We start from the raw sequence: 14,756 nt of genomic DNA, 5'->3' as shown, positions 1-14,756 counted from the left end.
CCCGATGCGGGGCTTGATCCCAGGACCCTGAGATCATGACCTGAGCTGAAGGCAAACACTTAACCAACTGAGCCACCCAGGCGCCCCTGGAGCACTTGGTGTTATACGCAAACAATGAATCATGGAACACTACATCAAAAACTAATGACGTATGGTGATTAACATAACATAATAAAATTAAAAAAAAAAATTCTTCCAGATAAGAAATCCTATTTTGGGGGTACCTGGGTGGCTCAGTCGTTAAGCGTCTGCCTTCGGCTCAGGTCATGATCCCAGGGTCCTGGGACTGAGCCCGCGTCACGCTCCCTGCTCAGCGGGAAGCCTGCTTCTCCCTCTGCCCTCCCCCTGCTTGTGTTCCCTCTCTCGCTGTGTGTGTGTGTGTGTGTGTGTGTCTCTCTCTCTGTCAAATAAATAATCTTAAAAGAAAAAAAAAAAGAACTCCTGTTTTGTTTTCCAGAATTGCATTCCACTTGCTCCCACTCTCCACCCCCTGCCCCACAAAGTTTAGTAAATAGACTTATTTTTGCACTTCAATACTCTTTGGAACACCACTGTTCTTATCTCAATAACCTTAAACCCTAAAATATATTTTTTAAAGATTTTATTTATTTGAGGGGGGGCAGAAGCAGGCTCCCTGCTGAGCCACCCAGGTGCTCCTATATTTTCTTTTTTAAAAAGATTTATTTACTAGAGAGAGAGTATGTGTGTGTGCGTGCACCCAAGAGCAGAGGGAAGGGCAGGGAATCTCAAGCAGACTCCCCACACTGAGCGAGGAGCCCAAAGTGGGGCTCGATCCCATGACCCTGAGATCATGATCTGAGCTGAAATCAAGAGCCAGCTGCTTAACCGACTGAGCCACCCAGGCGCCCCTAAACCCTAAAATATTTTCAGTAAGATACTCTTTGAGACTGAACACTGAATATGTAAGATATGGCATAAGTATAAACATTTGGAAAACTGTCAAAACACAGGATGAATTACAATTTTAATAACCTTAAATTCATTTATTCATTTACTAAACATCTGGCAGAAAACAGTCCCGTCCTCAAGCAGCTCACAAGTTAGCAGTACATATAAACACAAATAACTCTATAAGCACTCATGCATGCATGTTTGTGTATGTATGTACACACACACACACACACGGCAAAAAGCTACAATGATTTTTTTAAAAAATTTAAGGTGAAGGTGAGGATGGAAAACTGATAAATTCAGCAGGTGTACGTTTGAGGAATCAGGAAAATGGAGGTAAGAAGGCTTGCTCAAAGGGCGCATGAAACATTTACACAAGCTCTTCCGTAGGATGCTGGATGCAGGCCCAAGAAGGCAGGGTCTGGGCTGAGTTCCAGGAGCCAGGTGAGCCTAGATAACGACGGCTGCCCGGGGTGGCTGTGCTAATCAGATGACAGGGACACTGAGAAGAACGCAGCAGGATAAGAAGCCAGCCCTGGCTTTGGGAAGATGGAAGAATCCCTTTTCAGGCAAGCAGGATTTTATTTTTTTAAAGATTTTATTTGTCAGCGAGCGAGAGCAAGAGCGCGCGCGCGCACAAGCAGAGGGAGAAGCAGGTTCCTTGCTGAGCCCCTGAGGTGTCCCAGGCAAGCAGTATATTAAAAGCCAGAGATGTGGGAACAGCTAACCCAGCCCATTAACCTGCTCACTTCACCTGAGCCTCACAAAACTGCCAGTGGCTTACTATTCCAGACTTTGTCCAAGAATCACTGCAGTCACCCTAAATACTACCTGCTCTGACGTTGTCAGTTCTATGGGACGTAAGTGTGTTTCAGCTTTTCACTGAAGACACGCCAGGGCGGCCAGTGCAGCGGGACGGGGGCCCTCTAGGTAGATTCCAATTTACTGGCTCCAAGCACACGTGCATGTCATAAAATGATCCATCCTGTTAGCAGCCCACCGAATAAAAAAACCCCCAATGCCAGGAAATCCTGAGCTAAAAGTCCTTGGATACCTCTGACGCTACAGTTTACAGGGGACTATCCTCTTCTTGAACAAGCTGTGTTACACAAAAACACTTTCTAGAAAAGGTTAAAAATAACGGAGAGAAGACTCATTTGACGCCTTAGCTTGGTGTAGGACCTCTTCCAAATTATCTCTGTGCCTCAGTTTTCTTGTCTGTAACTGCACAAATACTTCAAATCTTTATAAAGTTTAAACTGACCATAAAAACACCTCATAAATCCTGATTGCTTTATAAAAGTTTAATAAGAATTCTAAAACGTTACAGGGAAGTCTAAACATGCTCAAGGTTATGCTGCTCCGGCAGGAAGAGATGAACAAGGCAGCAGGCCACAGCAGTCCCCCCCCGCCCCCCCCGCAATGATCCTCCCTGCTCACTGATTGCTGCTTTGGACTATCCCTTAGGGACAGTCCACTGATTTTCAAAACAACATATGCAAGTTTTAAAGTAATACATTACATTCTCAGTAACTCAGGAAATCTTTCAACTCCAAGGATGACCAAAATCCTTTAGAGACAAATCACTTTTCTTCACTCGAATCGACTAAATATATGCAAGGTCTATGAAGTACAGAGCACAGTATAGAGGGCTCACACCTCAGACTCAGTCCCTGCCCTTAAGGAGCCGATAATTCAACTGAGGGGGTCCAGGCATCTGGAAAGGAGAGACCACATCCCAAGCCAAGGACTGCAGACAATTCGGAAGACGGCTACGAGAGCAGTCTCTGCAGGGTGGAGCGACAGGAACCGCAGCTCCACGTTTCCACAGCACACAGGGAAACCCTGAGCTCTTAACCAGACAGTAACTGGGACCAGTAGGAGGAAAGGAGCCTGGAGGGAGGGGGACTGTAAGAAACAAGTTAAGAGTAGAGGGTATTAGGGCTGGGATTAGATCCAGTAAGTGCCCCAGACTTACTTCCCAAGTATAAAAGATAAGGAAAAAGGGAGGACTCATGCTAAGCTATTTTCTGGGAGATCTCTAGGTGCCATCAGAAGCTACACAGAATTTAAGCCCTGTTCCTGCCACTCATGAAAATTCAAGACCAATGCCAAGATACCCTGTACAGAGCATTAACCTCTCTCTGGTATTTGCAACATCAGGTGTTCTATTACTTCTAGGTTAGGGACATAGCAGTGTTAGGGCTGATCAACAACTCTGGTCTTTCATGTGCCATCCAGAAACGCTTACTAGGGTAGATTATGTTGTTCAACATGCTGGATCTTATATAAAAGTCATAAGCCTGTGTGGCTCAGTTGCCTAAGCATCCGACTCGATTTCAGCTCAGGTCTCGATCCCAGAGTCTTGAGTTCCAGCCCCTAGTTGGGCTTAAAAAAAAAAAAAAAGAAAAATCACAAAAAGACTGCAAGTAAGCAACAAAGTCCACTAAACATGCATAAAAAGAGAAAAAAAAAGTTAATAGTCGTAATGAGAAACCTATTTGGTTTCTAGAAAATAACCAAAAAAGGTTGAACTCTCTGAAAGCCAAGCCCTCATTTCACATACACTGATTTATCTTACCTATTACTAACATCTTACATTAGTAAAATACACTGATTAAAATCACTGAACCCAGATCAATACTTTACTAACTAAAGTTGTTTATTCAGATCTCCTTTTTACCTTATGTTCTTTTGCTTTTCCAGGTCCCCATCCAAGGCCACGTGACATTTTAGTTGTATCTTAGGTTTTTTTTTAAACACTAGCCCGGTGCAGCATGGATTAAAAGCATTTTATTTCCATGTAGGTCTCCCTCTGCTAAATGTACGCATTCTCCAAGGCCTCCAATCAGCATTCAGAATTAAACCCCTTTATCTTGATACCCGGCATTACTATAGGATAGGCAAGAAAGCCTCTGAATGTTTCTGATCAACCCTGGGGGTGGGGACAGGATCAATAGTGAATTCTTCAATGAACCCTATTTCAAGGAGCTCTTTTCTGCTGTGAATGGTATCTTCAGAAACCAATCTCATCTGTAGAATTAAAAAAAAAAAGCCTTGCAGGGAAATGCAAAGTAGTTCTCAGGCAGGAACCTGGTCTTATCTTCAGAACTATTACATTAGCAGGGGTGGGAAGGAATGAAGACACAGACCTAGCAACTACTCTTAGGATCACAAATAACTTCTTCCACTAATACGGATATTATATTTGGAAAAAGAAAATATGAAAGTTACATATATTTAGATGACCTCTTCAATTAGGTACTTAAGTGTCTTCCTTGTTTCTTTCCTTCCTTCCTAGATTTTATCCATTTATTTGAAAGAGAGAAAGAAAGCACAGAGGAGAGTGAGAAGCAGACTCTGCAGAGCAGGGAGCCCTACATGGGGCTCGATCCCACGACCCTGAGATCATGACCTGAGTGGAAGGCAGATGAAAACATTTTTGGCTGTGACCAACATGACTAAAAACACGTACACATATATATATCTGACTGCATAATAACTATACAAATAACAAAAAGCTTGCCCAACAGTAAGGCTATAAACTCCTAACACACACGATTCTCTATTCTATTTCATCTTTAAGAAAGTCTGTCAGGACCCCTAATAAACTGACTTCATTATCTACCAACAGGACAGGACAGGCATTTTGAAAGCCTTGTTATAGGAGAACAGCAAACACAAGGGGGACTTCTGCTTTACATGGTCTTTTAAAAATTTGTCTTACTAGGGGCGCCTGGGTGGCTCAGTCGTTAAGCGTCTGCCTTCGGCTCAGGTCATCGTCCCAGGGTCCTGGGATCGAGCCCCGCATCGGGCTCCCTGCTCCGCGGGAAGCCTGCTTCTCCCTCTCCCACTCCCACTGCTTGTGTTCCCTCTCTCACTGCCTCTCTCTGTCAAATAAATAAATAAAATCTAAAAAATAAAAAAATAAAAATTTGTCTTACTAGGCAAAAAGGCATTTATAATGTACTAAGATTTTGGACTCCCACACGTTAATGAAAGCAAATAAATGGGTTATTAATTTAGTAACTTCACATGGTGCAAAAGGTTATTCAATCCAAAGTTCCAGATTTTTCAGAGGAAATAAAAACTTAAACCTCAAGCTGTTTATTGGTCCTGAGATAATACTGCCACGAAAGACATCTGTCTTGAAGCTATGACGTAAACTATTTCTATGGATTAGTTTTCAACTTTATAAGCCAAGGGTTCTTTTTTTCTAAATTAGAATGCTTATTATTTGAGATTTGACATTCCACATCCTATCAGCTCCAATTCATTTTATTTTTTAAAAGATTTTATTTATTTATTTGACAGAGACACAGCGAGAGAGGGAACACAAGCAGGGGGTGGTGGGAGATGGAGAAGCAGGCTTCCCGCCGAGCAGGGAGCCCGATGCCGGGCTCGATCCCAGGACCCTGGGATCATGACCCGAGCTCAAGACAGACGCCTAACGACTGACCCACCCAGGCGCCCCAGCTCCAATTCATTTTAAAGAAAACTTCACATTTTCATGCGATGGTCAATTTCATATGACCTACAAATAACCTACAAGTTTCAATTATTTAGAGAAGTACAAAGTGCCACAGATAGACTACCAGTTAAAATCTAGAATTCAAAGGCATACAAAGCTAACAGTTCTTCTCTTCACTTAATATCTGAAAAACCATGAATATAAACTGTTTGTTAATTACACTTTAATAAAATTAAAAATATTTGAAAAATCATAAAAATTTAAGTTATTTGTACTAAAACACATATGTATTAAGATGAATACTTAATATTTAAGTATTTTTGCTAATATCAAATTCAACTTCTAGCTTCCCTACACGTGGTAGTTGCAAGAATTAAATGCTTTAAAAGTACCTGGAAAGAAGCTACACTCCCCCCCCCACCTACTTAACAACAACCAACCAAGAAAGAGGAGGAACCTATCAGGAGATTTAGTGGGCATGTCAACCAAATGCCATGTGCAAAGTCTGGTTTTGATTCAAACAAATCAGTTGTACATCAAAATGCACAAGCTAATTAGAGAAATCAAAATATTTATTGGGAGGTTTTCAGATGTGATAATATTGTGGTCACACTTTTTAGAGTCTGTACCTTTGAAACTCATACTGAAGTACTTACAGTGAAATGAAATGAAATGTGACATCTAAGATGTGCTTTAAAATAATCCAGAAGTGTACGGGAGGAAGGTGGCGCAAGGAGGTACAGATGAAATAAAAGTGGTCACTTGAAAAAGTGGGTCATGGGCACGTGAGGTGTGTCATTATACCAGACTCTACTTTTGTGCTTTAAATGTTCTGTAATCAAATTTTTTGCAGATTCAAATAGGCCAACTCTATGAAGTAATCCTTGAGGCAACTGCGCAAAACTGAACATGAACCGGGTGATAGAAAAACTGGTGGTTAGCAAGAAACCCCTGATCAGTTTGAAACACATACTCAAGTTTAAAAGTATTTTAAGAAAGAATGAAAGGATGGCTGCAATTGGCTTTAAAATATTCTATCCCTTCCCCACAATGGGGAAGACAGATGAGAAGAGGAACAGCAAAAAAGGTTTATAAAGTTATTAAATGAATGGAAATGAGTAAGAGTTGCTTAATGGGTTTGTTTGAGAATGACGAAAAAGTTCTGGAAACAAGACAGTGGTGGTGAGGACACAACATGGTGAGTGTCACCAAACTGTACACTTAGAAAATGGTCAGGAGGGGGCGCCTGGGTGGCTCAGTTGGTTGAGCGACTGCCTTCGGCTCAGGTCATGATCCTGGAGTCCCGGGATCGAGTCCCACATCGGGCTCCCTGCTCGGCGGGGGGGTCTGCTTCTCCCTCTGCCCTCTTCCCTCTCGTGCTCTCTGTCTCTCATTCTCTCTCTCTCAAATAAATAAATAAAATCTTTAAAAAAAAAAAAAAAAAGAAAATGGTCAGGAGCGTCTGGGTGGCTCAGTCGGTTGGGCATCCAACTCTTGATTGATTTCTGTTCAAGTACTGATACCAGGGCTGTGAGATTGAGCCTCACACTGGGCTCAGGTGCCCAGTGGGGAGTCTGGCTCCCCTCCCCCTGCTTGCTCTAGTGCACTCTCTCTAAAATAAATGAATAAAAAATCTTAAAAAAAAAAAAAAAAGAAATGGTCAAAGTGGTAAATTTTATGGATTTATTTTAACACACACACACACACACACACACACCCCCTGAAAAAAAATGAAACCGGGGAATGGCTACATGGGTTCAATATACTAGTCTCTGCCTCTGTTTATGTATGAAAATGTTCAGATTCATTTTTAAATGTCACATGAAACAAGCAACTGGTAATTCCAGCCTAATCTAGACCACACTGATGTTCCTCCGTACACAGAAAGTTGCTCAGCTCAAGGAGAACTGCTCTGTATTTCCAGTCTGTGAAAGCACACTCACATGTACTCTCCTCTGGTTCTAGCTCTGCCTTGCAGAGACACACCCCTCATTGAACAGTCCCTCAATCCCTGACTAGCAGCTATATCCTGAGACCTGACTGATCTTGCACTTGATCCCAGCATAAATCAAGGCAGGGGCACCAAACTGCACTATTACTCATGCTTCATCATGCAGTATTTGCAAAGACAGAGAAGTAAGCCAACAAGCTTCAAAAAACAATGTTGATAAAGCAGTAAAAATGATTAATTTTATTAAATCTTAACCCACTTTTTAATATCCCAGGTTTCAAAATAGGGCCAAACACTTCTGTGGCTTATAGAAATGTGATGGTTAGGGGCACCTGGGTGACTCAGTCGGTTAAGCGTCTGCCTTCAGCTCGGGTCATGATCTCAGGGTCCTGGGGTCGGACTCCCTGCTTATTGGGGAGTCTGCTTCTCTCTCTCTCCCCCTCCCTCCGTCTGCCCCTCCCCTCCGCTCGTTCTCTCTCTCAAATACATAAAATCTTAAAAAAAAAAAAAGAAATGTGATGGTTATCTCTAGGAAAACACTTGGGCAAGTGACTTACAAGCTGAACTAGCTATTCTTTTCATGGAACACCATTTTTACCTGAAGAACTGACAAACTATGGTTATTCAGACTTAAGTATTAGGCAGACATTTCCTTTTCTTTAAAAGATTTATTTGAGGGGCATCTGGGTGGCTCAGTCGTTAAGCGTCTTCGGCTCAGGTCATGATCCCAGAGTCCTGGGATGGAGCACCGCTTCGGGCTCCCTGCTCAGTGGGGAGCCTGCTTCTCCTTCTCCCACTTCCCCCTGCTTGTGTTCCCTCTCTCGCTGCCTCTCTCTGTTAAGTAAATAAATAAAATCTTAAAAAAAAAGATTTATTTAAGAGAGAGAGCACAAGCAGGGGGAGCAGCAGAGGGAGAGGGACAAGCAGACTCCCCACTGATCTCGGAGGCCGACCTGGGGCTGGATACCAGGACCCTGAGACCATGACCAGATGCCCAACGGACTGAGCCACCCATGTGCCCCCTTGGCAGACATTTTCTTGAAAATGAAGTGAGCCTGTCACTTCAAGGAAAACAGTGGGCGCCCCAGGTGGCTCAGATGGTTAAGCATCTGCTTTCTGCTCAGGTCCGGATCCCAGGGTCCTGGGATCGAGCCCCGCATCTGGCTCCTGGCTCAGCGGGGAGCCTGCTTCTTCCTCTCCCTCTGTCTCTCTCCCTGCCTGTGTCTCAAATGAATAAATAAAATCCTTAAAAAAAAAAAAAAAGGAAAACTAACAGTAGCTGTTACCAATGATAAAATGCAGACTGGGCTTTTAAGCAAAAAGTAAAATTTTAGAAAATTTGTATCCATCAACATGAGCTTGACAGCCTCACAATACCTGAAATTTTTCTGATAAAATCAATGGTGATATTAATAAACATGATTTTTGATACTGTATAACGAAATGTGCCGACATTTGGAAGATCTGCATAACTCAATAATAATAATAATAACCAATCCATCATGTTACAAGATCATGCAGCACTGGTAAAGAATCCATTTGAACTATGTACCCTGTACTCTATAGGTACCATGTACCCCATACTGGAATACAAGGCTTAACTGGAGGTGCCATGTTTTCAATGGAGTATCAACATACTGGAGCACATCCAGAGGGTCCCATCAAGAACATTTTAGAAATCATGACATGGGAAAAACTTCAAAGAACCAAGGACATTCAATTAAAAAAGACAACTTAGGTCTTACAGCTGTTAGGTTCTATCAAAATCGAGCAATCACTTATTTCGTGGCCTGAGTATGCAGGTCTAACCAGCTGTACAAATGAAATGCAGAGTCATGACATGCTCTCCTACCCAACCCTCTCTTCTATTTCTAGGGGGAGCTGGAAACTGGATGATGGGAGTCTAAACTAGGACTGATACCCCTCCCGCGCCAATGTTTTACATGTTCCAAGTTTCTGGGAAGACTACTTGAATTTGCGTGATGTCCTCCCAGAACACTAAAGGTTAATTTCAAATAGAAATATTAAGAAAGTTTTTAGAAATCTCAGAAGCACTTACACTGAATATTCCAAGCATAAATTCTGCAACAAACCAATAACCTTCAAGAACAAATACTTTATACCTATAAACTGAATAGATTTCGCTTACTTGGCTTTAGAAATACAGCCAAGAAAGTAAAAACTCACTCGTTAACTCAACAGAACTTTTCCCATTCTTACTGATGCAAGGGAAATATTTTAAGAACTAAAAAATTATGAATCAAGAGCTACAAATTATTAAGTGTACCAGACACTGTGCTGCATGCTTGAGACATTTCACTGAATACTCCCAATAGCCTTAGAGGAGTTTTTATCTTACATGTGGGGAAAATGAGGCTCAGAGAGGTAAAGTAACTTGTTCCAGATCCCACAGCTAATTCGTGGCTCAAAGCTCAGCTGACACTTGACCTCTGTCCTGTCTGCCTGATTCCAATCCAAAGCTAGGCCTTTTCCCCAAACTGTGTCAGAGGTTCTTGGTAAAACCATGTATTTCATAGAAGATAATGATTTAGAATCAAGCACTGGGAGATTAGGGAGTGGAGAAGAAGATGACAATAACCCCAAACTACTTGTCATTTGGTAGGCAAACAGGATTTTAAAATAAGCTTTTTAATACTTTTATGAATTCTACCATGATCAGTGCAAATAACTACTGTTTTTATACACTGCTTTCCCCTTATTAGTCTTAAAATATGCTTAGAGATTTAGACAGAGATGCCAAGCTTAAGTCTTAAAAAAAGACTCAAAAGTTAGAATTCCAATCCCCGCCCCACCGCCCCGAACTGGAACTTGATGAATACTTAAATGTGTAGTTTTACTACTTTTCAGTTGGTACCATTCTCAGCAATCTCAATTCTTGCTACCTCCAAGTTCCAATCTGATTCTCAGAATTGATGTAAAGTTTTAGGTGGAGCACTCAAAAGCATGTTGTAGTTAGAAATGTAAAAATCACTGTTACTCTCCACTTAATCGCCAATGGCAAATGAAAAATTAAAACCCAGGAAAGAAAATTCAGCAAACTGCAGAACAAATACACTCCAGATCTAGTACAATCAACTACATAATTTGGAATTCTGATTGGACTTGTTTTTTGGGCAACAACGCAGTCCCCAGGTCTCTCTTTGGCTGCCGGGTCATGCCTCTATATGTTGAGAAAGTAAAGCAGTAGCTTAACATTGCTTCCTGACAACAGCATTGGTTACTACATACAACTACAAAATAAACTTACAGGGAACGTATAATTATTAAAACCAAGTTTTTAGATTATGACCGTGCATTTCAAACCTCCTATTTCTTTCGTCTGTGACCCAAGTGGCTTAGAGTTGAGATCTCTTACTTAGCTAAGGTGTTTTAGACTAGAGGGAAGATCTCTTGGTACAAAAGTACCAAACACAGCAATGCAAGACTGGCTTTCCGGAAGTGACAATCTTCTAAAATGCCTAAGCATTATATCTGAACATAAGCAAACAGCACTGAGACATTTGTTGACGTAAAACATAATTCACGTAACAGTAGAAATGATCACTGAAGGTTATCAACTAGCCTACCATCTTGCTAAATTTCAGAGAAACCAGTAACTGATAACTCCAGATCTAACGAAATTAAAATTAACATTGATGCTGGAATAGGAAAGCTTTGGCCCGGACCAAACGCTGCATGCCTGGTCCTCTGTGAAGTTTCTGGACCCACTCCAGACACTGTTTACATGAACACACAAACTCACCAATAGGTTTTTAGAACTACTTTTAGGAATCTGAGTAGTTATTTCCCATGTAGTTTTACAGGGATTTGAAGTCAAATGGAAAACAACAAGATCAGATGTAGAAGATTTTTAACAGTAAAGTGACTTTTTATCAGAAAGCTTAGGAGATGCAGAGTGGCTAGCTTATTTTCTCACACCAGTTGTTGGATGGAGTACATCTGCACACATGGCTAACATTTTTTGGCTTTTGATGTTTGAAATGAAGAGCATCGTGAGAGAATTTTGACCACTTGCTATTGTTCAAAGCATCCCAGCTGTCAAAATGTGACATCCACTAAAAGTCTGACTCAAACACCTCAAGTCACCAGAACACTTCGCAAATCTGTCAAAAGGCAGAATAAGGAAAAAAACTCAAACCAAACTCCAAACCCCAGATTCCGTATAATATGACTAACTTATTGTAGTCCCAAACCAACTAAAACTCCTTGGATCTGCTTTAAATCAAACCACTGTTTAAGCGTTTTCCTGGGCACTTCCAAATGTTTCTTGAAACTGGAAAAAAAAAATCCCGGTTATTAAATTTCAAGATGACTGAACTGCAAATTTGATGTCTAGAAACCTACCCCAAAGGCAGTACTTTCACATGTCATCCAACATCTATTTCTTTTTTATTAGCAAATAAAATATTCTTTGAAATAACAGGTGGCTCCACCTTCCCCAACTTCCATGTTCTAGTGTCATTAATATTAGGTACATTCCCGTACCCAAACAAGCCTTTGTTTGAGCCAGTCCCAAACCAAGGTATTAAAAGATCATTCTTCACCAAACAAAGATACGTTTGGGATTGAAACCCAGGAGACTGAACACCTCAGTAGGTACTATTGTGGTGTTATCCTGGGAAAGTAATCCTTTCTGTTAAAAGTACACAATGGCCAAGTGTGTCCTTGACAAACAGCAAGATGTTTATAGCCTATCTTCTAAATTCTGTATGAGGGAACTTGTATTAAAAACACCAAAAACCTAGTACGGATTCCTGAAATTAAACACTATAAGCTTCTTATTCACCAGTCAAGAATTTCTCTTTTAAACGAGGTGTCTCAATTATATATAGTCTGTATAAGACCAAAATGAGAACGAGGCTAACTGCGATTCCTTCCCCAGGTCAGAAGGAGAAACTAGGGAGAAATAAAAAATTTTCTGCCGGCAAGCACGCAGCACCTGTCAATAAGGCACTCTGACCCAAGAGACAGCAAAATAAAAAATGCTATTATGTATTTCCTTTTCGGACCATTCCCGAGCTCTAGCCGCCAAATCCCTGCTTCACACGTAAGGGAAGGGACTCACCCCTCTCTCGCCCTCCCGACCTTACCCAGTCCGCTAGCCTCCCGGCGAAGCAGGCCAGGGAACCTGCAGGTCAGGCGGACCACAGGAGGCCGGGAACCCGACCGAGACCCGAGCGGGGCAGGCCGCGGCCCCCACCCCGCGTTGCAGCAGAGCCCCGCGCTGGCCCTGCCGTACTGGGGGATGGGGTTGGAAGCGGGAGCTCGTCCTCCGGGGCGCTCAGTGCCGCTGCGGCCTGGCCCTGCGGCCGAGGCAGGGCAAAGACGACACGCTGTGGGCGGCAGGAGACACAAGGACGCATTTGCGCCGCAAGCAAGACACCGGGGAGCCTAACCGCCGCCGCCCCCTCCCGGAGCGCGCCATTTCCAGGCCCCGGCCCTCCAGGCGCCTCTCCCAGGCCTCCGCGGGCCCAGTCGGGCCCCCTACCGCCCGCCACCCCGGGTGAGCGCGGGAAGGCCACCGCCCCGGGGCCCCTGACTCCGCCCGCCCCCCGCGCCCGGCCGGGGCCCGCGCACGTCCGCCTCACCCTCTGCCGCCGCCGAAGCTGCTGTAGGCCCGATCGTCGTAGGTATCAAAGTCCGCCATTTGCCGTCTCCGCTCCGAGAGGAACCAGGGTGAGCGAGGAAGGACCCCGCAATATAACTCCCCCCCGCCCCGCCGCCGGGGCTGTCCGCCGCGCCGCCTGATCGCAAATCGCACGCACGCACGCGCGCGCGCGCGCACGTACGCCGCGCCGCGCCCGGCCTGGGCCGACGGGCCGCTTCTGGCCCGGCGCGCTCTGCGGCCCACGTGGTGCGGCGGCGAGTTGGCCGGGCGCCTGGCCTCGCGCCCCAGCCCATTGTGTGCTGGCCCCGGGGCTTCACCCGCGGCAGCCGGCTGCCCCCGCCCCGCCCCGCCCGTGCGCGCGGGCCGTGCTCTCCCTCGGGAAGCTCGGGTGGCTGCCTCGGCACGCTCCGACGGCCCCTCCTGGGGCTGGCCCGGGACCCTGCGCCCGGCTCGCTGCGCTGCCTGCTGTCGCTTAGCATTTTGTACTCCAGACCTGGCAGGGCCCCCGGAGGCCTGCTTCGCTTGGCCCCACTCCGACACCCTCTTCCTGGGCAAAGGGTCGCCCGCCTACACCAAAGTAAGGGCCACCTCCTCCAGGGAGCGCACCTCCCCCCCCCGAGCTGGGCACTTGCTGAGAATGCACAGGGATGAAAGGCCCGGAAGGGGTGAGGATCCGAGCGTGCAAGGCGATGGGGGTGCAGCTAGGAATCCCGCCTTCTGGGGCCTGTCTACTCGCGGCTTCGGTGTTGGTGGTGGGTGGCGGTGTTGAGATTAGAGCATAGTTTGCTGAACTAGCAAGAGTCGGCGCATCTCCCTTTTGCAGAGGTCATCGCGCTGGGAAAGAATTCAACACTGACTTGAATTTCATCTAGCTGTAGCACAGCGTGGATATGCAATGAGAATTAATTACACTGGTGCTTTCTCAGCTTTGTGATCGAGATTGTATCTAGACACAATTTAAAAGAACCTCGGGATTTTTGCACTGTATGCTCAGTACTTTTATATTTAGGCAGTTTTTTGCTACTTTATCCCGGTGCTGGGATTGACAGCAGCTATTAAGTCATTTTTTGCTTTCATCTCTTTTTATCTCCAAGTGATAAAACCACTTTACTGTGCGATAGACCCCAAGTTACTTGGGCTCTGCCTCTTACTAGCTGTGTGACTTTGAGCAAGTTACTTAGCCTCTTTAGTGTCTCAATTTTATCATCTGTTAAAGGGGAGGATATCACCCACTTCCTAAGCGCTGTAAAGATTAGATGAGGAAATGTTGGGAAGATTCCTGGTGCACAGTAATTTGTATTGAGCCCTCATCTCCTATGTGCCTGGCATCCTTATGGCTACTTGGTTTCTTCTCTCCTTGCAGAGTTTGAACTTGGACCTTCCCTCCACCTCTCTGCCCCATAACTCCATTACTCTTAAAACGTACCTAAATGCTTGACTTGACTAGATGGAAACCTTATTATTTTTATTTATTTTCTTGCAGTTTTACTGAGACCTTAATATTTATTCTCGAGTGGCCTTACATCTTTTTATTATGAAGTCTCCCAGTGTGAAATCCTGGGGGACAGGAACCCATATTGGGAGTTCTCTGTCATCTCCCACAGGGCCCTACATGAGGGAGAAGGGGGGTAATCTATCATTAATGAAATAAAAAGAGGGAAGACTTCTAGAAAGGCTGATGGCTGGGGCCCTCCCAGTACTGGGACCATCCAGGGGTCATCCCTTTACTTCAGGCTTAATCCTCCTTTCTCTATCCAGCCAGCACCCAGGGCCAGTCTCGGGCCACACTACTG

At 44.4% G+C, this 14,756-nt stretch overlaps 1 protein-coding gene across 1 annotated transcript in view; it reads right to left on the bottom strand.

Annotated features, from left to right (window-relative positions):
• The window catches only part of EIF4H (eukaryotic translation initiation factor 4H), a 27,024-nt gene extending 13,923 nt beyond the window's left edge, over window positions 1-13,101 (bottom strand). The window contains exon 1 of the mRNA XM_006746111.3: window positions 12,944-13,101. Within this exon, the coding sequence (XP_006746174.1) occupies window positions 12,944-13,002 (59 nt within the window). The 5' untranslated portion in view covers window positions 13,003-13,101. The remainder of the gene's footprint in view (window positions 1-12,943) is intronic.
• Between the last annotated feature and the right edge of the window lie 1,655 nt (window positions 13,102-14,756).

The sequence above is a fragment of the Leptonychotes weddellii genome, chromosome 5, assembly GCF_054177405.1.
Source record: "Leptonychotes weddellii isolate Sample4059 chromosome 5, ASM5417740v2, whole genome shotgun sequence".
NCBI classification, from domain to species: Eukaryota; Metazoa; Chordata; class Mammalia; order Carnivora; family Phocidae; genus Leptonychotes; species Leptonychotes weddellii.
Note: the sequence above shows the minus strand (reverse complement) of the source record. Positions and strands in the feature narration are given on the sequence as shown.